Raw genomic sequence first — 25,164 nt, 5'->3', positions numbered from 1 at the left:
GCGTCTGTATGACCTGGAGAAGAAACGGTTCTTTGTTTCCCGTGATGTAGCCTTCTGCGAAGATCGGTTTCCCTTCGCTGACACTGTTCTTCACCAGCAATCCTCCTCGGAAAATCCAGCTCCGGTTTCGTGGCCTGTATTGCTTGAGGAGGACGATGTTTCGCTTCGTTTGACACCGTTTGCGCTGTCATCTCTCAACCCCTCTTCTACTTCTTCCTTGTCGGATTCTGCGGTCAAGGATTCTGATACACCGGTGGACCTTCTGCCAGCCGAGATTTCGAACGACAGGGGGGGCTGTTCCGTTGTCTCCAATCTCGCAGACCCTGTTCCTGTTGCCACAGTGACTTAGGCAGAGGGAAACGTGCTGAGTTTCCTTCCACACGTCTTAAGGATTAGGGGTGACCATTTCGGGTTTCGGTTCGGTTTTCGGTTCGGTTATTTCGGGTTCGGTTATTTCGGTTATAAAAAAATCATACCCAAACGGTTATATAGATTTAATCGGTTCGGTTCAGTTCGGTTTCGGTTCGGTTCGGTTCGGTTTTTGCATAATAAAATTATAACCAAACGGTTATATTTTCCGGTTTATTCGGTTCGGTTTTAGATCGGTTCGGTTCGGTTATGATATATTTTTTTAAAAAATTTATTAATCCTACATAAATTTCAAAATATCTATTTAAATAAATGCACAAAATGATTAATCATGTAAAAATAAAATTATAAAAAAATCTAAAAACTTCAATAATTAGGATAAAAGTTAAAAACATTACATTTTATGGTTTATTGGGTGAAATATATAAGGTTAAAAGTGGAATATAACCGCTCTTATTCGGTTCGGTTCGGTTCGGTTCTTCGGTTAATAACCGAAATGGCCACCCCTATTAAGGATCATGTCACAAACACCGTCAGTGTCGTAAGCCCGTCTCCTAGCTCACTTGATCCACATCGCTCCTCAGGTACACCGTATCCTATCACACAATTTGTTAATTGTTCTAATTTCTCTTCGTCTCATCGTGCGTTCTTAGCCGCTGTTTCGGAGGGTGTTGAACCCCGTTCATACAAGGAGGCGAGCCGCGATCCTCGGTGGAATTCGGCCATGCAACATGAGATTGACGCGTTAGTGAAGAACAAGACATGGACTATCGAACCCTTTCCCCCGAGCAAGAAGGCTATCGGTTGTCAATGGATATTTCAGATTAAATATCGCTCGGACGGTCCAGCCGAACGTTATAAAGCGCGTTTGGTGGTTCTAGGCAATCGTCAAGTCGATAAGCTAGATTATGGAGAGACGTTCGCACCGGTGACTAAGATGGTCACTGTTCGAACCTTTCTCGCGGTTGCTTCTGCTCGAAATTGGGAAATTCATCAAATAGACGTCCACAACGCTTTTTTACATGGTGACTTACGCGAAGATGTGTACATGCGACTCCCTCCGGGGTTTGAATCTCAGGGTTCCGATGGTGTATGTCGGCTTCGCAAGTCACTTTACGGTTTTCGTCAAGCTCCCCGGTGTTGGTTCGAGAAGTTGAGCTCATCCTTGTTGACGTATGGGTTTGTCCAGTCTCAATCCGATCATTCTCTATTCACTTTCCCGAAGAAGGAACAACCCACCTTTGTGTCCTTGTTTACGTTGACGATTTGATTATCTCCGGGAATTCCACAATAGCTCTCCACGCATTCAAAGGATACTTGTGCTCATGTTTTCACATGAAGGACTTGGGACCTTTGAAATTTTTTCTGGGCTTGGAGGTAGCTAGAAATTCCACCGGGATACATGTGAGTCAAAGGAAATATGCCCTCGACATCATTTCGGAGGCTGGCATGCTCGGGTGCAAACCAGCGGGTTTCCGATGGATCAGAACCATCGCCTTTCACTGTCCGATAGTCCACTTCTTGCTGACCCGAGTAGTTACCGAAGACTGGTGGGCCGACTCATATATCTCACTGTTACTCACCCCGAACTTTATTTTTCTGTCCATGTAGTCTCGCAGTTCATGCAAAGCCCTCGGCAGGATCATTGGGCGGCGGCAATTCATGTCATTCGATACTTGAAGTCGGATCCCGGCCAGGGGCTTTTTTTCGCGCGAATTCAGATTTACGTTTGCATGGATGGTGTGATGCCGACTACGCTGGTTGTCCCGTTACTCGTCGATCGGTTAGCGGTTGGTTCATTCAGCTCGGTACATCGCCCGTCTCATGGAAAACTAAGAAGCAATCTATTCCCTCGCTGTCCTCGACCGAATCCGAGTACCGGGCAATGCGCGTCGCTACATGTGAGTTGTTATGGATTAGGAGTTTACTATCCAGCTTCGGAGTAGATCATTCATCGCCAATGATGTTGTTTTGCGACAGCCAGGCCGCGTTGCATATCGCTCACAACGACGTGTACCATGAACGTACTAAGCATATCGAGATAGATTGCCACTACATTCGTCATCATCTTGCTTATGGACACATCGTCACCAAACATGTCTCGACACGTGACCAACTCGCCGGCAAGAAGGAGTTTACTTGGTTCCTTGACAAGTTGGGTGTCCAACATTTGCACTTACCAACTTGAGGGGGTAATGGCAATATATATCTGGAGATATATGTTGATATATTGAGTTGCATATACGCTTAGATTTGATATGTTCTCTTCCTAATTTAGTTAGGGTTGGTTGTTACAGTTTATACTTAAATAGAGGTTCGTGCATATGCAATGACACACATAAACTTTTCCCAAACGTGTCTTTTATATCACAGTATTTAATGTTTTCATAAATTATTTTGTTTATACGCTTGAACAGTCCACGTTTCCAAATTCTTATCTAATTTTTGATATTTTGATATCATCAAATTCAATTTGCACATTAGCAGAGACAGGTAATTTAATTTTGTTTTTATTTAATTCTATATTTAATTCTTTTTTAAAAAAAATTGTTACATGAAAATTTTCAGAGCTTTCTAGATCGAAATAATTAAACTCGCAAGTTATCTTAATTTCCTAAACCAAAATAGTATGTAACAACATGTATATGGTGGGTAGGCATATATATATATATATATATATATATATGTGCGCGCACGCGCATAAAACATAGGTATAAGTAGGGATGACCATTTCGGGTTTCGGTTCGGGTTCATTTCGGTTTTTATATAAATTTCGTTTCGGTTCGTTCGATTATTTTTCGATTCGGTTCAATAAAAAATCAATTTTTTCAAAAAAATTATCGGTTTTTCGGTTATTTTTTGTATTTGGTTCGGTTTTGTTTTTTTGTTTAAAGAAATCATAACCGTTCGGTTTTGATATCGGATTCGGTTCGAGTAAGATTATATTTTATTCGGTTCAGTTCACCTCGACTCGGTTATTCGGTTATTAATCAAAATGGTCACCCTAGTTGTAAGCTATGGATATAAAATTGTTGATATGACTCAAATAAGACCCTCCTTTTTGTTCTTCTCAATAATGTCAATAATGTTTTCTTTGCTTTTTCATGAATGGACTCTCTCTATAGTAATTGAACTGTAGCACACTAATTAAATAATCATTGTAGATATATATATATATATATACATACTATTTGCAACCCTATGGATACATCCTAACCATAAAAAAAAATTGAGCATAATATTATTAAAGATTTTTCTATTCTTAAAATCAAAATCGTCTGAAATTTGAAAACTTGAACCATATAATCCTTTTTAGTTTAATTTCCGGTTTAAAAGTTTGACATGAAGAAACAAATTGTAATATTCCCGAGACTAAAAAAGACAGACACTTACTTCAGTAGTGGGAATTGGGAAAAATATGTCTATCCACCTCTTTTTTTCCAAATCATATATTTATTCCATCTTATGTTATGAATATATACATATATATACACCCACATACACACAAATATATATATGTATGTATGTATATATCTCCCCAGTACTTATTGAGACTTTATTCCATTCCCATCTCTCCAACATCTGCTTTTCCAAATTTGTTTAGACTTTCTCTCTCTCTAAAGGCTTTCTGCTTCACCAATAATCTTATCTCTCTGATTATTTTTTTGAGGACACATGTTTTAATTCTTTTTTTTCCTTACAAGTGACCTATTTCCGGCAAAAACTGAGGAGGAGTACCCTTTCATCTGATTCTCACATCCTCAAAGTCAACATCTTTTCTCCTTCCTTCGGCTCTCTCTCTCTCTCCCCTCCAGATTCCGCCAATTCCTCCATCAGAACCGTACAGATGCCAAAGGTACTCTTTCTCTGTATAAAGAATCGGTTCTTGTTCATGATTCACTACATATCTAGGCCTATACACACTCACCCCCCCCCTGTATGTATATGTATACAAGCTTCCTGTTTCTGAATTTGGGTGCTTCGATTTGAGTTTTTGTTTGGATGGTTTCTTTCCTTTGTTCTCCATGTCTTTGCTGTTGATTCAGGGCTTTGTTTTGTTTTGGGACATGCAGAATCTTGAGATTTTATCTAAAATTCTATTTTTCTATTGGTTATATTTCCATTAAAGACATCATAAGGCTTCATCTCACGTTCCCGGGTTCTTGGAATCCGGCTTAAAAGTTTTCAAAACCTATATGTTCTTGTTTTAGTCCAAACTGATGGATCTTGTTTATTGTTTGGACTATCTAATCATATGTTTCTAGGGTTCCTTTTCCATAAAAAGACATCATAAGATTTCATCTTGACTTCCCAATTTCGCGGAAGCTGACTTAAAAGTTCAAAATTTGTGTTCTTGTGTTGTCCAAACTGAATCTTGACTGATTTTTGTACTAGTTTGGAGATGAATCGATTGCCCTAGCGGATCCATAAAAATTTTTACTTTGAGGCAAACTGAATTTTATATTATGTGAAAAATTTAATTTTACTGTGAGATCATTTAACAGTTTTATTGGAAATTATATAAATTTTCTAGTTAAATGAATGGGGTATAATATGACCCATTCAAATGAATGTAGGTAAGCCCATGCCCATGTAAACACACACACTGACACACACACACCCCCATACATACATACATATACATACATATATATATATATATATGTTATGTTAGTGTCTGAGCATACCAAAGGCATATCCATGGTTGCTTATATATTGTTTTTATGACAGGTAACATCGTATAGTTAACAGAGTGCAACAATGACACAGTCCAACTCGAACTCAAACGGGGAATCCGAGGAACCCGAATCCAATCCCATCGAACTCTCTCTCGATCTGACACTCGAGTCGAAGGGCACGAGCACGTCGTCGTCTCCGACCATTCCGAGAGTCTTCTCTTGCAACTACTGCAGGCGCAAGTTCTACAGCTCGCAAGCCCTCGGCGGTCACCAGAACGCTCATAAACGCGAACGCACGATCGCCAAACGCGCTTTCCACGTCGGCAGAATCCTCGGCCATGGCCACGGACACGGACCTTACACAAGCCTCGCTTCCCTCGGGATCGGGATCCGTGCCCACTCCGGTGTGATGCACCACCCCGGTGGCTCGGTGCAGCCCCAGCCGCAGCAGCTGGCTCACAAGGTGGTTCCTGCGGCTAGGTTTCATCGCGGTTGCTATGGCAGTAACGAGCCGGAAGTGTTCGTCGGATACAACGACGTCGGCGAGTTCTTCTGGCCCGGCAGCTTCCGACAGGTGAATCTCGAAGCTCAGTTGACGAGTTCGAGTTTGGATCTGAATTCTGCTCCTGCGGCTGTTGCTGCCGGTGTAGATTCCTCGGTGCCAGATCTCACTTTGAGACTCTGAGAACTGGAATTCGTGTTTTTCTTTCTTTTCTTTTTTCTTTTTAAAAATTACATATAAGAGGGGGTTTTTTAATTGTAAAACAGAGGGTTCATTTGCTGTCACAGGTCAAATTATTGTTCTTACAGGAGTGGAGTGTGTTAGTGTCGGATGATGTACAAAATCTTGAACTCTTTGGTTTGATTTGCAGAAGAAAACGTTTGTCAAATCCTTCATTTCCCGGTTTGGTCCAAGGCTGATACCGGTTAATGCATTTTCAAAACCGATAGACCGGCTGGTTCGATGCCATGTTTGTTTACATCGGGTGTGGAATTAGTGGCAGATCTACATTCAAGTGGGGTCCATGCCCCCATTCAATCAATTAAAAAAAAAAAGTCTATTTTCTATAGAAATTATGTAAAATTTTGAATAAAACTATAAAATACCCACATAAAATTAAATTTATTTTATAATAAGAAGAAATTTGCCCTCTAGATCCGCTACTGTGTGGAATGTGGATGGTATTTAGTATTTTCCACGATTTAGAGTTTTAGAAAGACATGAACATTATTTTCATATCAATTTTAACAATTTGTACGGAAAAATAAAACATTTTTTAAAAATATTTATCCATCATTTATCTAACTTTAGATAAGAGTTTTTTATTTGTCTAGACCCTATGTAACCAAATAAAGCTAAACGTTCATGTCACAATACTTGAAAAAATTAATCACCTTAAGTAAAAATACCGGACCGGGTTTAGGCCCATTAAAAGGCCCATGTATAGGAAAAGGAATAGCGACAATAAATGGTTCAGGCCCATTAAAGGCCCGCAATCAGGCCAATAAAATTGGGGCAAGAAGGCAACTCGCGCGTGGGAAAAATCTAGCAGAAAAAAAAACCACCTTTCAGTTACCGGAGATGGCGTCTCCGGCGACACTTCCTCCGTCGTCTTCCTCCTCCTCCTCTACTCCGCTACAACGCCTCTCCACCTTCAAAAACCCTCCACCTTCCTCTTCCTCCTCCTCCTCTGCCGCCGCATCTCAGCCGTCTTCCTCGCCGCTTGACTCTTTCGCCAACGATCCGGTCCTCTCTCCCTTCCTCTCCCCTTCCTTCTCCTCTGCTTCATTCTCCTCCGCCGCTCTCGCCTCCGGATCTCCGGCATCCACCGCCGAGCGCCTCCACCAAGCCATCCGCCTACTCGACTCGCAGCTCCGCCACGACGTCGTTTCTCGCCACTCCGAGCTTCTCTCCCAGCTCTCTTCTCTCTCCCAGGCCGAGATCTCTCTCTCATCCCTCCGCTCCTCCGTCTCTTCCCTCCAGTCTTCGCTCCGCCGGGTTCGATCCGATCTCTCCGAGCCCATCCGCTCCATCCGATCCAAGTCCGTACAGCTCTCCAATCTCCACTCCGCCGCTGAGTTCCTCTCTCATTCCGTCCGTACGCTTCGCCTCTCGAAGAAGCTTCGAGATCTCGCGGATTCTTCGGATCCGGACAGGATCGACCTCACCAAGGCTGCTCAGCTCCATTTCGAGATCTTGACCATGTGCAAAGAGTACGATCTCTTCGGCATTGACGTGATCGACGAAGAAATCAAGTACGTCAATGAGATTGGGGAGAAATTGAGATCGGAAGCGATGAATGTGTTGGAGAGAGGAATGGAAGGGTTGAATCAGGCTGAAGTAGGAACTGGGCTGCAAGTTTTCTATAACCTGGGAGAGTTAAAGCCAACGGTGGACCAGTTGGTGAATAAGTACAAGGGCATGGCCGTGAAGAGCGTGAGTGCCGCCATGGACATGAAGGCGGTTTCTTCCGGCTCCGGTGGTGGATTCGGACCCGGCGGCATTCGATCTAGCGGAACGCCGCAGATCGGCGGCGGAGCCAAGGCTAGGGAGGCGTTATGGCAGAGGATGACGAGTTGTATGGATCAGTTGCATTCAATCGTACTCGCTGTTTGGCACTTGCAACGGGTGTTGTCGAAGAAGAGGGATCCCTTTACCCATGTCCTGCTTCTTGACGAAGTCATCAAGGTACAGAACTTGCCCTCGATTCATCAGTCTATTGTTCCTGTTGTCAAGTTTTGTCTCAAGGGATCACCCAAAAACTTGCTCGGAGTATTTGAAATCATTGCAATAGTTCTTGAACACTGCGAATTTAGAATTAGAATTAGCTTGAGCAGATACTTGCTAGTTGAAGCGAACAGAATCATGCTTGATCGATCACCTTCTTCGATGTCACTGGCCTTCATCAGGGATATCGGTTTATCTCTTTACTGGTTTCCATTGCTTACATTTAGAGTTTATCCGAACAGGAGGGTGATCCCATGTTAACCGATAGGGTCTGGGATGCGTTAGTGAAGGCATTTACCACCCAAATGAAGTCTGCTTTCACCGCATCAAGTTTCGTGAAGGATATATTTACGATGGGATACCCTAAGCTCGTGTCTTTGATGGAAAACCTTCTCGAAAGGATCTCTCGCGATACCGACGTGAAAGGAGTATTGCCCGCGGTTACTTCAGAACGCAAGGAACAGATGGGTGGATCCATCGAAATCTTCCAGACCGCCTTCTTGTCACAATGCCTGGGCCGCCTGTCAGATCTCGTGAATGCCATATTCCCGATGTCCAGCCGGGGAAGTGTACCTTCTAAAGAACAGATCTCTCGGGTATTATCACGCATTCAGGAAGAGATTGAGGCCGTTCAGCCAGACGGTCGTTTGACTCTTCTCTTGTTGCGGGAAATAGGAAAGGTCCTCCTTCTCCTCGCCGAACGAGCCGAGTACCAGGTATATATAGACATACACATACATATCCGTTATATTATATTTCCCGTTCGATTTGTAACACAGTTAACATTTATTCGACAGATTTCTACGGGTCCCGAGGCACGCCAAATAACGGGCCCTGCTACTTCAGCACAGATAAGGAACTTCACATTGTGTCAGCATCTACAAGATATTCACATGCGGATCTCATCTATGATCTCGGACCTTCCCAGTATCGCCGCCGATGTGTTATCTCCTTCTCTGGGCGCGATCTATGGCGTGGCATGTGACTCGGTAACATCCTTGTTCCAAGCAATGGTGGACCGTCTCGAATCGTGCATCCTACAAATCCATGATCAGAACTTTGGTGCACTCAATCTCGATTCTGCAATCGACAACAACTCTTCCCCTTACATGGAGGAACTCCAAAAATCGATTCTCCACTTCCGAAGCGAGTTTCTGTCCAGATTATTACCTTCCACAGCGAGCGGTAACCCTACTGTGACAGAGTCTATATGCATGAGGCTAGCGAGGAGTATGGCTTCTCGGGTTCTGATCTTCTTCCTCAGACACGCATCTCTCGTGAGACCGCTGTCTGAATCGGGTAAACTCAGGATGGCTAAAGACATGGCAGAGCTCGAACTAGCGGTGGGGCAGAACTTGTTTCCCGTCGAACAACTAGGCTCACCTTACAGAGCCCTCCGAGCATTCCGGCCGTTGATTTTCCTCGAAACCTCTCAGATCGGGTCGTCTCCTCTGGTCGGGGATCTGCCCCCGAGTATCGTCCTTCATCACCTCTATTCCCGAGGCCCTGACGAGTTGCAGTCGCCGATGCAGAGGAACAAGCTCACGCCTTTGCAGTACTCGTTGTGGATGGACTCGCAGGGGGAGGATCAGACATGGAAAGGCGTAAAGGCCACTCTGGACGATTATGCAGTGGCCGTTCGGACAAGAGGTGATAAAGAGTTCAGTCCTGTTTATCCTCTTATGCTTCAGCTCGGATCTTCTTTGTCCGATAATGTATCCAAATAAAAGAAGAAAAAATAAACCATCATCGATCGTTTTACTACTGCTGCTTTCCAGACCACGGAAACGGTTTTGAATTTGAGATTTCGATTTTATCGATTTTTTATAAAATTTTCAACTTTTTTCTTTTAATTTAGCATTGAAATTTGTAATAAATTTATCAAACATTTGCATAATTAATCCCAAGGGTGATTTAACCGTATAACGCAATCAATTCGAATCAAATAACTGAACATATAAAAACTAATTGTTATGAATTTGGTAAAACCGAAAAAACTAAAAAAAAATATTTGTCGATAAAACGGAATAAGAAGCAAAATACAACCAAAATTAATTAAAAAATTGAACTGTCTTATATATTTTTTTAAATCCGAAATCCGAATAAACCACCTAATTAATAATTTGTTATGCGTCCAAAGTCCTAACGATAAAATCTAGCATTGACAAATCTATATCTATATATATTAATAAAGGAGTTTAAAGGATTGTGGTGAACCCACCTCATCTCCATGTCATCATCCATATGGCAATTTTGTTTTAATTTTTATTGATTTAATTGGGAACTTTCATAATTACAATTATAATTATTATTATTATAATTAATTTTTATGCATATATATACATTTAGATTAACACTAATTTTATATATAAATATAAAAATTAAAAAGACAAAAAGTTAATTCTTAAAAAGATGCCTATATGGTAGTTAAAAATTTTAAATAACATATTATTATAATTTTTAAAATAAAATAGTTAATTATTTTAATAAAGTTTATTTAGTGATTTCACTTATATTTAAATGTTATTTTGAAGGTTTTATCTAAATAAAAATATCAAAATAATATCTTAAATAAATTCTTGAGGTGATGGATATAAAAAAAAAGGTAAAACACCCTTTCCTATTATATATAAAAAAACGCTCATACACGTTGTATAGTAATAAATGAAAGACTTTAATTAGTCTTCAACATGTGTAGTTAATATATAGTGGGTAAAAAATTAAAACCAAAAACAGTGGCAAGACACTCAAACGTCTTATTTAATATTCTCATTGTCAGTACGTTTGAGTATTGCACCTATATAATACTATCTTCTACAATTGTTATCTTGACCACGACTCACTATTCCTTCCTTTTCATCTATAGAATCGCCTGTTTATTAGGTATGGTCTATTAAAACTGTTAGTTTGCCTTAAACCAAAAAAAAAAAAACTGTTAGTTTGCCGAAGATTTATGATATCTTTTTCTGAGTTTTTTCAGGTTCAACCGATGACAGACAATCTGACCAATAAACCTAAAGGTTATGCTTTCATAGAGGACGCGCATAACCGTGATGCATAGCCGGAGAAAGAACAGAGCATTAAAGATAAGGATGAAGCCATAAAGGTGAGTCACTCACTTGATAGCTTGGTAGATATAGAACTGAGATCAACATGTTGATATATCGGGTATTTTTTATTGGATGATAAATGTTGGGAGAGAAGGTGGAAACATTGACAAAGGCCATGGAAGTGGAGGCGAAGAAGATGAGAAGAGGGATAGCGTCTATGGAGAAAAAGGTTGTGGCCATGCGTGGTGTGCAAAAAGTACAAAGGATTCTTCAAGGACCTCCCACCTGCTCGCTCGAAGGTATTTATTTCACTTTTATATTCTTTAATAAGGATTGCTCAAAAGCACAAGTATGAGCAGGTTATGAAAAAGTAAATTGAGTAGGTCTAATTTTTTAGAATAATTAATAGACATTTATCATTATAAATATCATTGGATGAATGAGAATTTTTTTCAGGCCATGGGAAGGAGCGAGATGACAAGGAGCACTCAATAAAGTAAAGAAAAAAAACATCCTTCCCTTCGACTAATTCAACTTAGGCATCAAAAAAGCCAGAAAGAAAAAACAACGACATTACCTTTTGGGTTTAAAAGTCACCCAATAGGAGGACTAACCAAAATTGGTGTATGCTATTCTAATTAGCCCAAGTAGCGATTGCGGGTGGGTGCAGTTAGAAGTGAATGGTTCATTACGGTTGCGGTTGCGTTTTGATATAAATTGTCAAAAAAAAAATATTACTTTTACAATAGTTTTAATTAAATTTTTCGTATCATTTTATTTATTAAATTTATAATAATTAAATAATAAATTTAAAATAAAAATATTATCAATTTAATTTATTTTCAAGTAAAAAAATAATTTTATTATAAAAATTATTAAAAATAATCATTATTAAACCTAAAAATTATACTATTGTATTTTTTTTATTAAAATATAATACTAAAAAATAATATCAAATCATAACACTAAACAAAATCATCACCAATATATATATTAATGTTTTATATAATTTCTAATAAAAATATTTTAGTTTTTTTGTCAAAACGCCGGAAACCGCTACCAAAACGCAAGTTAGAAGCTGCGATTAGAAAACACAAGTTTGGTTGCGGTTGCGGTTGGTTGCGGTTCAACCAGTCAGTTTTTCAATCGCCCGCAACCGCCAGAAATCGCAATCGCTCCGTTTGCGGGTGACAGCGATGTAACCAGTCGGCCCCTTAGGCATCAAAAAAGCCAGAAAGAAAAAACAACGACATTACCTTTTGGGTTTAAAAGTCACCCAATAGGAGGACTAACCAAAATTGGTGTATGCTATTCTAATTAGCCCAGGAATTTTGAAAATATTGTTGATGCATTTCTTGCAATGCAGACCAAGGAGTTAGTGAAACCATATGAATGTATTAATATTTTGTATTTATTTATTTAAATAATTTTATTTTGACAGTATAATATTTTGTCATATGTTTTTTAAATGATAATTTTTATAAATGTAAACTGTAGAAAAATTTGTAAATTTGTCAAAACATAACTTGATAACCGATTCGAAAAAGAAATTGCTGAATGGATTTTACAAGTTGAGAATGCGATTACAACTAAAAGAGATATAAACGGAGCAAATAGATCAACATTGTTAATGAAGTGGATGCATATCTTCTCTCCAAATTTGTAGAACAAACAACAAAAAATCTAATCCAGAAAAATTATATTCTTGGCTTCTTATGTATTTTTCATTTCTTCGTTTCTTATATATATAATGGTTTAATATTATAATTTAACTTTACATAATATATATAACAATTATACATTCATATCAATAATCTTATACATAAATAATAAAGTTTAAAGAGTTATGGTGAAGTTATATCATCATCCATGTGATATTTTTTTTATTTTTTTTTTCATTTAAAAACTAATTAACTACATATAAATTGAATATTTTAGATTATAAGCATATTATCATTATGTAATATGATTAATGTGATTTTAATAAATATTTAACGTGGAATACAAAATCTATTTTACAAAATAATTTATTAAAACTCATGTAATATTAAAATGATAATATTGAAAAAATCATATTAAAGCTATGTATATTTGTAAATTTAGGTTAAATATAAAAATTAATAAAATAGTGAATAGAATTTAAAATAAGTAATATATATAATTTATTAAACACATATATTTTAATCTAAATAATCAAATCTAATTATCAAATTTTATAAATGATATTAACTATAAATTAAATGAAAACGTTACGTTGAATTAAAAAGTTATGACAATAAATTGCTCATTTTAATTATTATTTTATATCATGGTACATTAATAGTTATTATTGTGAATAGTAGTGGTAAGATTAATAAATTTTATAACATTATGATGCAATGAAAAGAAATGAATTATTAATGATATAGTATTATAACGTTATGATGTAATAAAAAAATGAATTATTATTGATATATTAAAAAATATTTTACTGTATTGAAAATGATGGTCACAATATATATATGTTATTACCAACAACAACAATACGTTAATACGAGAGAGTTTCCAAACTATCTTTGAATATTATTTTTATGGCGGTGACGTTGTCGGGATCAACGTCATCTTTGACATTGAAGAGGACGATGTGCTCGATATTTTGAGAGGTTGAAGAAGAAGATATTGCGAGAGTGAATGTTGGTAGGGGAGGCGAAGAAGGGATGAGGAGTGTTCGATTGCCGAGAAAGTAATGATACAATTTATAGGGGATATGACAATGTATACAAAATGAAAGACCATCATAATTGAATTATAAGTCTCAATATATTATAGTTATGATTTTAAGAATACAAGATAAACGAATTACAGTTCAATTCTACATATAATTTATTAGAAATAAACAATGGAGATATATATAGAAAACTAAAAAAATAGGAAAATATATTTTTTATAGTGATTTCAAGATTTTACCAAACAATAATATCAAACAAACAATGTTTCAAGATGTTACTAATATCATTTTTAATAGAAAAAATGACATTTTCCTATACGGATTTTGTAAAATGTGGCATTTTCCTATACGAGCTTTTTAATTTGACAAAAACCTACACCAAATTACTAAATGTGCCAAATCGATACACGAACTATCCAATTTAACTGCAATTTTCTACATAATCCGAAAACGGTGTTAAGTGTTCGTTAACAACTGATGTGGCACGATATGTGGCGGTTGACGTGGTACGTCAGATGGAAAATTTTACCACGTCAGCATGCCACGTCAGATTTCAAAAAAAAAATCTGAAAAAATCGAAAAAAAAACAAATTTAAAAAATTTGAAATTTTTTTTAAAAAAAACAAAACAAAAAAATACATATATATAAATACATTTTCATATCTATATACAAATATAAATGTATATACTCCAATATAAAAATATATCTATATATATATAAAATAAAAAAATATACACATATATATATACAAACATCTATACAAATATATATACATATACATACAAACAAATATATTTATATATATATACACATACACATATATAAATACATATACATATATATATATATATATATCACAAAATAAAAAAATACATTCCGATGAATTTGACCTTGGACCATGAAATTGGTCTCTTGATAAAAAGCGTGCAGAAGAATCCAGAAATACAAATACATTAGCCACTTTGTGTGTACACTCAATGTGATATTCATTAGCCACTAATAAACAATTTATTATTCTTTGTCTAAATAATAAATGTTATGGTTATTTTTATTTTTATGTTATGGTGCACTCAAACGACATGATTTCTTAATAACATATTAATAAATGGCTACTGTTGCTTCGATGCTCGACAGCCCGAAAGGGGAGAGGAATCTCAAATGTTCGGAGGATGGAGGAGGGTATAGTACTCATAGCGTGATGAAGATCGCAAGCATCAGTGGTTCTAAATGTGTGGGAGTTCAATCTAAAACCGCCATTGATGCAAGTTAACCAAGATTTCTTACATGAACCCCAAGATTGGAATTTTTTTTTTTATATAAACGGAGGTTTCATATGTTCGTGTATTCTCCGTTTGAGGATTTATTTAGTGATAGCTTGGTAGCTTGCAATGTGGATATGAGATCCTAATCGTTGTACCACCAATTTTGATTAATACTACCAACTTTCATTAAAAGATTTGATGAATTCTTACATAAACAGAGGTTTTATCGGAATATCAAACTCACCTTTAGTTAATGTGAAGTTATTTTTTTTAAGGTATTGTTCAACGACCAGAAATAGAATTTTTATATAAGGCGACTATACCGTCCTTACAAGTGAGATTTTCGGTTTTTTATTTTGTCTATTTCAGGAAGCCCTAGCCGAAGAACAAGATGAGACAGTGTTCGAGGTTGCTGAGGAAATTCCATCTTTTCATCATTCTTAATTTATGTTTGCGATTTTTTGTATTCCATTTCTGTAATTTTTTTTTACAGAGTAATATAAGCAAACCTTCTCCTCATTTCTCACCCTCATTTTTCTTTGCTTGGTAATTCTATTGGGTTTTGTTGTTATATCAAACAGTTTGGGGATAAAAAACGAGATTAAAACGAAACTACGGTTTTCAGGTAATTTTATCATTCCTTATTTATATAATCAACTGGCGGTTCTATAATATTAGTGCATAAATAACCGATATAAATTCTTATTTGTTCGTTCATTTAGAATCTGCGAATCGCACGGGAGGGTATCCATAAGAAATTTGGTTGTCTCTTGAGTTTTCTCTCATGGAACAGGGAGAAAAAATTTACAGGATTTTCTCGGGAAAGTAAGATGAGTAAAGAAGCACACTGTATCTTCGATGGTTTGGTTCGAGTGATTCAGTTTGTGGACCTTGAGATCAAATCAGTGTTAGATGTGTGATTCAAAAGCGGTTTCAATCGGTTATTTAGAAGTTTTTAATTCTGCAGTTAAGGTTGAGAAGTTTCTACCGGTTACTAAATTATCTCTATAAATATGTGTAGTAATGGGTTGAATATTTTATTGCAAATAAGTTTTTTCTGCAGTCGTATGTGTATATAGCGTATATAAGTTATGAGTGACTGAATACATGTTTATGTTTCAGATTTGTTTTATGTCTATGCTGTGTTTTGTGAGTATTTGGTTTATAAAAATTAACAATTAGAACCTAACAGAAGTTTCAGGTTATCCATGAGTCTTCAGAGGAGCCACGATTTACCTTTTCCACCCATAAACCCTAACCAAAATTTCATCATTTTTCTTTTCTCTGAATTTAATTGGTATATATTTAAACATTTAAGTCTCTCTCTACTTGGTTGTTTCCAATCAATTTTAAATTATAGTCCACATAATCTTTTGCCTTGCTATTTCACTGCTTTGTCTTCTGCTCGGTTTGTCTACTATGACAAATATTTTTCCGGTGTAATGCTGAAGCATCATTATGTTTAACTCATTTCAGAGATCCTCCCTCGTGCATGTGCTAACAATGAGTCGCATGCTTTTTTTTCAGGTGGATGTTTTTGGAAAGGTTCCTTCTCTTCAGAAAACGCTAAGGAATTGGTTACAAACATGTTGAATAAAGACCCTAGAACCTAGAACCGAATCACTACATGATAAGTTCTTCGTTAGACCGATTTTTCCGTTTCCAGTTTTTGATACCGGTTATTCTTTAAACCGGAATGGTAACATATTGTTCAGTTCAGAACATCCATGGATAAGAAAAGTAAGAGATGCATCTAAACCTATCAATAATGTTCTTTGTTGCGAATGCAGCAACTCAGAGCTATGAACAAGATCAAGAAGTTTGTATTGAAAGTGAGTCAATGTGCATATATATTTTATGTGTGTGTATATTTTATGTGTGTGTGATTTAGCATGTGATTAATTAAAGTGAGTTTGGTTCGGATTATTAGTATTGTTTGGTTTGGGGACAAATTAAAAAAGATGTCTATCTCATTTACACGGGAAAACCTTATACTTAAAATTAATTTTACAAAACTATCAACTATTAATTTTGAATTATATATAAAAAAACTATTAATTTTGAATTAAAAAGATCATCAACTATTTAAATTGATTAAAACCAATCTTTCATTTTAAATTGATTAAAACCAAACAAAAACAAAACATACTAGATTTATCAAATTATAAAATAAAATTTAAAACAATAGATACTTTGATTTTAGAACTGATATATTTTTTAATTGTAAATATTATTGGATTTTTGGTCGCAATAGAACAATCAGATTTATGAGTTAAATTGTAAACTCAAAAAATGTTCTCCATATATTATTAAAAGAGTAAGTTTACAACGTTTTAATTAAGTTGTAAACTATATACTTTTAAACAAATTTATATCTCATTTCGCTTGTAACAAACTAATATAAAATTTTTAATTAAAAAAACAAAAACAATATTATTATATTAAATTAACTAAAAATTGTTCTTACGTTAAACACATCATCATCGAAAAAAAATTTATATAAATACACAACTCAACATCATAAAAAAATCCATGACAAATATATAAATTTAACCATTATCAAAATAACTCATATATTATTTTATTAATAATTTTTAACTAAATGTTTTTAGAGATCGGAAAAAAAGAACGAGATTTAAGACGCTCATAACAAATTATTAACATCAAAGTATCAAACCTATACAAAATTAGACAACGACACTCATATTTTCAAACTTTATTTTTTTAATTCTTTATATAAATAATATAATGATGATTTACAATAATTAAATTGTATAGATATATTTTTTAAACTATATCAGTTTTCATTATATTAATATTAACAAATTATACCGTTAGAAAAAGAATAACCCGCGCATCCTCATATAGTAATAACAAAAAAAAAAAGCTTAACCGGGCCAATTTTAGACTTGTGCCTCTGACCCGGCCCGACCCGACCCGGCCGACCCAGTTTGAAACTACGACTCCCACTCGCCAAAGCAAAGAAACCTGCTGCTTCAGGAGCTTGTGGCCGAAAACAATGGCGGCTTCGAAAATGGCGCTGGCTTCTCTGGCACTTCACATTCGGCCGTTAACTTGCATGGCCGCGTCTCAGCCGTCGCGGTTGGCTCCACACCCGCCGGACCTCATACTGTGGGTCAAGAGGGAAGGCGGCTTCGTCCACCACTCCCTCAAGCTCTCTGACGATGGCTCCTCTGGTCTCGGCCTCGTCTCCTCCGAGAAAATCCCTCAAGGATCCGATCTTATCTCTCTTCCTCCTCACGTCCCGTTGAGATTCGAATCCGAATCAGACGACGACGCTGCTTCTTTCGCCGTCCTGGCCGATTTGGCCCGCCGTATCCCCGGTACGCTCTTTTCTTCTCCGGCGAATGTTTTTGGTTTTGCTTCTGATTGATTATTGTGGCCGTTGTTCTATCGATCAATTTTACACATTTCACAATCTTTCGTAAAAATCTTCACTCTGAATCACAATCCTAAATCTGCCGGTGTTCGCTCTTCTGAGTCACGAAACTTAGCTCTTGAATTTGGCTGATGTTCTGTAATGGTGTTGGCATCATTTTGAGAGCTATTCACTGTGAGGCAAATCACAGTTCTAAATCCATACGCAAGTCTACATGTTGGCTTTGAGTCTTAGCTCTTGAATTTGGTTGAATGTTATGCTTTGTGGAGTTCTGCGATCTGTGTTGGTAAATTCAAGTTTCCAAAGTTCGATTATTTAGTATATGAGGGGGGAATTTGGCAGATGAATTGTGGGCAATGAAGTTGGGGATGAGGCTTTTGCAGGAGAGAGCAAAGATCGATTCTTTCTGGTGGCCGTACATTAGCAACCTCCCCGAAACTTATACAGTTCCCATATTCTTTCCCGGGGAAGATATAAAGAACTTGCAATATGCTCCCCTTCTTTACCAGGTAAACCACGAGCGGGCAAAATGAAAACTGAGCAACCTTTTAGAGACTGATTTGCTTCCTGTTTCATCATGTAATCTATTGTGTTGAACATCAAAAGGATTTCAGATTATTGCTCGAGTTGTGATTTGCTTGTTAAGGCTCCTACCATCACTGCCTATTTGTAAGATTTCATGGGTTTTCTTATTCTTTGTCTTTTCGCCTTGGAGTCAGGTTAATAGAAGATGCCGTTTTCTTCTTGAGTTCGAGCAAGAGATCAGACGAACTCTTGAAGGTATTAAGCCAAGTGATCATCCTTTCAGGGGCCAAGATGTAGATGCATCCTCGCTCGGGTGGGCCATGTCAGCAGTTTCGTCTAGAGCATTTCGTCTGCACGGTAAAAAGCTTCTAGATGGATCTTCTAACGATGTCCCTATGATGCTTCCTCTGATAGATATGTGTAATCATAGCTTCAAACCGAATGCCCGAATCATTCAAGAACAGAGTGAAGAGAACACGAATACTCTAGTTAAGGTTTGTTTATCCAACCAAGCTGGCTCTCTGAGCAGTTTGTGTCAAACAAAAATTTTCATTTTCCTGTTTGTCACTGCTGAAAAGCTCTCTCCCTTCTGCATCAGGTCATTGCTGAAACAGATATCAAAGAGAATGACCCATTGATGCTGAATTATGGTTGCCTTGGCAACGATTTCTTCCTATTGGACTATGGATTCGTGATTGAATCAAATCCATATGACACCGTTGAGCTCAAGTATGATGAAGCTCTTATGGATGCTGCAAGCATGGCAGCCGGTGTTTCTTCCCCAAATTTCTCTTCACCATCTCCATGGCAAAGTCAATTCCTTTCCCGATTAAATTTAGCTGGGGAAGCCTCAAATCTCAAGGTTTTTCTAAATCACAACTCTCTATTTCGATACCTAACCACATTAATAGGAATCCGCGGAGGCTGATTGTAATGGTTTTATGGTATCGTAATAGGTAGCGATAGGAGGTCCAGAACTGGTAGAAGGACGGCTCTTGGCTGCATTAAGAATATTGCTTTGCTGCGAAATGGAGGCAGTAGAGAAGCATGATATAAACAAGCTGAAATCTTTGTCGGTTGAAGCTCCTCTAGGAATAGCAAACGAGCTGGCCGTATTTCGCACTGTCATTGCTCTTTGCATGATTGCTTTGGGGCATTTCCCGACGAAGATAATGGAGGACGAGGCTGTCCTGAAACAAGGTGTATCAGCCACCACGGAATTGGCTGCTCGGTACAGAATCCAGAAGAAATCTGTGATCATAGATGTTATGAGAGATCTCTCGAGAAGGGTTAAGTCATTATCATCCAAGGAGACGAGTCAAGCTGCATCATAGGGATCGGTCCACCAAGCATGCAAGTTGTTTTGACTGTTGTTCCTGTTAGATCTTAGCCCCATAATTTTGCTTATGCAAGTCAAATCACTGCCTTGAAACTTAATTCTGATCTGAGATCATAAGAAATTTCTGGGTAATGTTGCTTGAGATAGAAAAGCAAAAAGATTTGTTCCTTTTGTTTGTCAGGGTTATGAAACAGGGGAAGACTCATATGTATTAAACCCAAAACCATGAATATATACATTGGCAGATAGAGAAAAGCCCTGAAACTAAACCCTGGTATCATGTCTGAAAGCAGAGAGACAGATCCTGTCTGTCTGTCTCTTCATTACATTATAGCTTAGCTTCTCTCCTTACCCAAAAAAAAAACCCGGGTATCAGTTCCCGACCGTGATGGGTCTCTCCCCTAGCCCGAGGGGAGACCGAGAACGCTGATGGCCCGTGATCTCGCGGATCAGCTTTCGCGTCTCGGGCTGAGGGTGCTTTATCTTCTCGAATTCCCTCTTGATCTTCATGACTTGGCTGTGGATCGGAACATCGTTCTGTGCATGCCCCCCGTCGGACGATGTTTCGTCCTCGTCGCACCTGCAGTTTCTGAACTCGAGATCCACCTTCTTGCCCTCCATTTCCGACCAAACCCGAGAAGATTCTGTCCAAACAAAGACGTGCCCTTTTATACAGTTTCAGAAGAAGGAAATCACGCTGGAGGCGTGTAGTACCTGTTATTCTTGGTGTTGTTTGTAGAAGGTTTTACAATTTATACATATATATATGTGTGTGTGTGTGTATATATGTAAGAGAGAGAGAGAGAGATGGGGGGGCACGAGTTGTTGATGAGTTAGGAAATGAAGGGAAGGTTTGGTGGCCAACGCGAACATTGACGAGTCGTAGTCGTCGTTCTTCTAACACTAAGAAGACGTAAAATAAATTAATTAAAACCGGCATGAAATTGAGGGCGGTTTATGGTGAACTTGTGGTTACGTGTCTACCATCCATTACACCTTCTCGATTCTTTCTTTTATATTCTTTGATTTTTTTTGGGTTGAAAATAAAAAACGTGGATGAATGATGTTTGAAAGTCAAAGGAGACCCAAATGGCCTTTGTTGACAGAGAAGAGAAAAGAGGCCATGCGCTTTGGCCCATTGGAAATTTCTATTCATTTCCTCTCTTGTCTTTTTTACCCTTTTTTTTATAAAAAAAATATATCATATGATGGTACTAACTACTAAGTGATATATATATATATATATATATATAACATGATAAAAATATATGAAGTAGTTGACTTTCATTCAGAATATTGTATTCATTTTGACTTTATGGAGATTAACCAAATCAGATGTTTCTAGAATGTCTATATGTAAAATAAGATAAGATTTCTACAAAGTGGTGTGTGTGTGTATATATATATTAAGTTTCTTACAAAACCAAGTTTTACACGTTTCCTTTGTTGACCCATGTCCCAAGCATTATAATTTTTTTTTTTAAAATGAGAAACTTATCTTCTGATAACTACTAAATGGGGTATTGGCCTAAAACTGTGGTGAACTATTCTACCCACTAGCAAAAAATGGGTAAATTACCTACAAAGCTGAAACAGTTTTATTCAAATTGGCTAATTATTATTTGTTATTTTTTTTTTTCATTTTGAGTAACCAAATTTCATATTTGCACGAAATTTATATCCATATGTACTTACTATAAATAATTTCAAGCATATTATAGTTGTTACGACATCATCTATACGGTATTAGGAAATATCTTGATAATCATATAATTCAAATGGCGATTGTGAGAATATTAGACAAATAAAATTACAAAGATGTTATTAAGGATTACTAAACGTTATTAAGGGTTACATATAGTGTGTGTGTATATATGAGTATGTGTGTGAATGTCACATCACAAATTAAATCATGAGGGGGCATTAGACTGATTACTATCCAAATAATGAGCCACGTGTAACTTTATGATTGGATGCTGTAATAACCCGTAAATTTCACCATGGAACCGAATTTTAGAAAATTAAATATAAGTCATAAAAATGTCCCTAAAATATTAAGTTAGACCCTAACCAAGTTGACCCGAAGGATTGGACCGAAACGAGCGAGAAAAACGGACGAAAACGGGCCAGAACGTCCGGTCTGACAAGCAGACCGTCCGTTCCGGCGGCCTTGGCCAGGTCACGCGCCGCCTCTTCCTTTCTGTTGAGTCATCGCGCGCCGCCTCCCTTTCTGCTGAGTCACCGCCGCAATTTCGGCCTCCCTCCGGCGTGTGCCACCTCCTGCTTCTTCTGGGACGCGAGAACTGCCCTAGGTCCGCCCATTCCGTCGTTCTTCGCCTCTCACTTCGCCCTCTCACTCCCCCACAAACTCTCTCAAAAGTCCGAAACTTCAACCTTCGATTGGAGTCCCGATTTCGGTCGAAATCAACAAATAACCACAGCAATCAACCCTACAGAACATCCCCAACGAAACCCCGAGCTCGAATTTGAGCTAAGTGAGTGTTTCGGATTATGCCCAAAAATGATAATCAAATTGAAAATGGAGATTTGATTGCTTTGAGTGGAAATTGCATGAAATTGGTGTTAGATTTGGATTCCTGATGTTCTAGGGATCATTTTTATGTATAACTTGTTGAGTTTGGTGCGAAAATTGGGAACCCGAAGTTCCTGATGCGCCTAGACCGAACGGTCCAGGCATGGATCGTCCGTTCTAGGGTTTGCAGGGTTTCGGGGGAAGAAGACGAGCCCAGACCGTCCGTTCTGGACCTGGCCCGTCCGTTCTGACCTAGAACGTCCGTTCCACCTTTCGCGGAACGTCCGTTCCAGCTTCGGCCAGACCGAAGGGACCAAGCCACCAGACCGTCCGTTCCAGACGGGTAGACCGTCCGTTTCAGACGGGTAGACCGTCCGTTCTGGACCCCTTTTTCCCCGTTTTGGTTCGTTCTTCCGGACCGAACGGAATCCGATGCAACCGACCCCTATACGTGACCTACCTAAACCCGTTTTCCACCCGAACCACATGAAACTTGAATGAAACCGACTTACGATAAATAAAACCTTCGGAACGAGCTGAATTGGTAATCCGAAATAGTCGGAACCCAATTTGATCGGATCGGGGGATAAAAGAATAAAATGAATGTAAAGAAACGAGATAACCAAAATGTCAAGTAAAGACGTGTGTATATCCGATTGAAGTATAATAATAAATGAATGCATGTGATTGGGGAATCGGGTAGTTGGCATGGCGTGAGATCTTATTCCGGAGGGCCGGGATATGGTTGAGCGTGTGATTGTAGCGGGTTTGAGGTGATATCCCGATGGTTGCATTGTTGGAATCTCCTCTTTATGATCTCTGACCCGGGTCGGGTTTCATATTGAGGAGGCATGATTGTGATTGGTTGCCCACGGGCAGAGCTTGGAGCCGATGATACACGTGATAGTCTTGAGTGATTCGGCTATCACGGGGTTGAGGAAATCCTACGGTTACACTGTAACCGCGCCAACGTTCCACTAGCTATGGAACGGGATCGGGATTGAGTGATTCTCCCGGCAGAGACTGGCAATACATTTACCCGTGACTCGGGATTGAGCGATTCTCCCGACGAGGTTATGCGAAGGAACTCAGAAAGACCTGAGCTCGGGTCCAATGAGTTTCTCCGTGGCGGACGGCCGGCGAGAGGTTGTCAGTTGTGTACTGACTTCGCTCGACATAGTCGGTGGTGGCCTAGAGGAGGCACCTGGCGCTCTGGTATCGAGAGGTGACATCGATATCAGAGGGGATGATTGATGTATTATGTTTTATGGAGTAGGGATTTGGATGGCGTGTTTTATTGTTCCGGCGATTGCCGAGGAGAGCGGGGGATGTGCGTTGCACATGGAGCGTCCTTACCCACGTGTGTGATGCACACGTGGAGATGATTTGACGGTACGGTTATTACTGAGAGACCCGATGGGTCGAGTTATTACTTGTGTACATATGTCCTGGACTGGTGAGACCAGATCCTTGCGGTATCCTATGTGTGCGATGCACATAGAGATGATTTGACGGTTATGTCCGATGATACATCATGCGGACTGAGTGGGTGTGAAAAGTGAATTAATTGGGCGATTGAGTGAACTGTGTTTTCCTGGCATGAAGTGTGTATATATGTATATACTTATATCTAGTGTGTGTATAATATTGATTGTGTTTGGCCATTTGCAATTTGAGTATGATCTTCGGGTCTAACCCGAAGTACTCACTAAGCACGTAGCTTATGGACGTTGTTATGCAACGTTTCAGGCACGGAGCAGTATTGGCAGCAGCAGGACGAGGGTACTGGTGACGTGTGAGGAGCTATCTGGATCATGTACTTTTCTTTCTTTGGACTTATGTTGGCTTGTACGGGCGGTGACCTGACTTTGTATTTTATTACAGTTACCGTCCTTATGTTGGTGTGTATACTACTGTACGTGGGTTTGTAAACAGATACTTGTTTTCCGCTGCGTGTGTAATAAAATAAATGTTTTTAAATTCCCGCTATTTTATTATATGGTTGAGCGTCCATGTGGCACAACTCGTGAGCGGGAGACGGGTTACGGGTGCTACAGCTGGTGGTATCAGAGCAGTTCTTTCCACGGGAAGGAATTGCTTGAAACCCACAGCAATACTGTTTATGATTTCAAACGATTTTTTTTGAAAGAAAGGTTTTCCAATGTATTTATACATGATCCTGAAATCACCAGAACTGAAATTTTCTCCCTTGTCTGCAGTGTACCGATGCCTCCGAGATGTGGTAGACCTGTCCGTTTGCCGGTGAGGGAAGAACCCCCTCCACCCGAGCATGCACCACCAGAGTTTCAACAGCAGTTCTTTGATACGATGTGGCGTCAGTACCAGATGAACATGCCATATCAGGCTGGAGCTAGACCAGAGGGTATTCCACCCCCACCTCCATCGGGACCACCAGGGCATCTAGCCCCTGTTGTGGTGGATTACCTGCCCTTGATACGGGAACTTCGGATGATGGGGACACCGAGGTTCGAGGGTACCCAGAGACCTGAGATCGCGGAGGATTGGCTGATCCGCATCTCCAGGGATCTGGATTATGTCAGATGCCCGCTG

At 38.5% G+C, this 25,164-nt stretch overlaps 5 protein-coding genes across 5 annotated transcripts in view; 4 read left to right on the top strand and 1 right to left on the bottom strand.

Moving 5' to 3' along the window:
• The first annotated feature begins 3,926 nt into the window (after positions 1–3,926).
• Positions 3,927–5,945, top strand: LOC104825568 (zinc finger protein 7). Its single transcript, XM_010557922.1, has 2 exons — positions 3,927–4,225; positions 5,101–5,945. The coding sequence occupies exon 2, from the start codon at positions 5,131–5,133 to the stop codon at positions 5,731–5,733; it is 603 nt and encodes a 200-aa protein (XP_010556224.1). The 5' UTR covers positions 3,927–4,225; positions 5,101–5,130; the 3' UTR covers positions 5,734–5,945.
• Positions 5,946–6,576: 631 nt separating this feature from the next.
• On the top strand, positions 6,577–9,629 carry LOC104825567 (conserved oligomeric Golgi complex subunit 5). Its single transcript, XM_010557921.2, has 3 exons — positions 6,577–7,737; positions 8,019–8,492; positions 8,574–9,629. The coding sequence occupies exons 1-3, from the start codon at positions 6,631–6,633 to the stop codon at positions 9,501–9,503; spliced, it is 2,511 nt and encodes an 836-aa protein (XP_010556223.1). The 5' UTR covers positions 6,577–6,630; the 3' UTR covers positions 9,504–9,629.
• Positions 9,630–17,718: 8,089 nt separating this feature from the next.
• Positions 17,719–20,329, top strand: LOC104825565 (histone-lysine N-methyltransferase setd3). The gene is made up of 5 exons (XM_010557920.2): positions 17,719–18,140; positions 18,539–18,705; positions 18,916–19,215; positions 19,320–19,583; positions 19,678–20,329. The coding sequence occupies exons 1-5, from the start codon at positions 17,816–17,818 to the stop codon at positions 20,053–20,055; spliced, it is 1,434 nt and encodes a 477-aa protein (XP_010556222.1). The 5' UTR covers positions 17,719–17,815; the 3' UTR covers positions 20,056–20,329.
• LOC104825566 lies at positions 20,244–20,927 on the bottom strand. The gene is made up of 2 exons (XM_019203966.1): positions 20,775–20,927; positions 20,244–20,704 (listed from the first exon to the last, which is right to left on the bottom strand). Exon 2 carries the CDS (start codon positions 20,679–20,681, stop codon positions 20,433–20,435), a length of 249 nt encoding a protein of 82 aa, XP_019059511.1. The 5' UTR covers positions 20,682–20,704; positions 20,775–20,927; the 3' UTR covers positions 20,244–20,432.
• Positions 20,928–24,819: 3,892 nt separating this feature from the next.
• The window catches only part of LOC104825588 (transposon Ty3-G Gag-Pol polyprotein), a 9,381-nt gene continuing 9,036 nt past the window's right edge, over positions 24,820–25,164 (top strand). Inside the window, exon 1 of the mRNA XM_019203969.1 lies at positions 24,820–25,149. Coding sequence (XP_019059514.1) covers positions 24,820–25,149 — 330 coding nt within the window. The remainder of the gene's footprint in view (positions 25,150–25,164) is intronic.

Source organism: Tarenaya hassleriana, unplaced genomic scaffold (assembly GCF_000463585.1).
Source record: "Tarenaya hassleriana unplaced genomic scaffold, ASM46358v1 Cleome47, whole genome shotgun sequence".
Lineage (NCBI taxonomy): Eukaryota > Viridiplantae > Streptophyta > Magnoliopsida > Brassicales > Cleomaceae > Tarenaya > Tarenaya hassleriana.
Note: the sequence above shows the minus strand (reverse complement) of the source record. Positions and strands in the feature narration are given on the sequence as shown.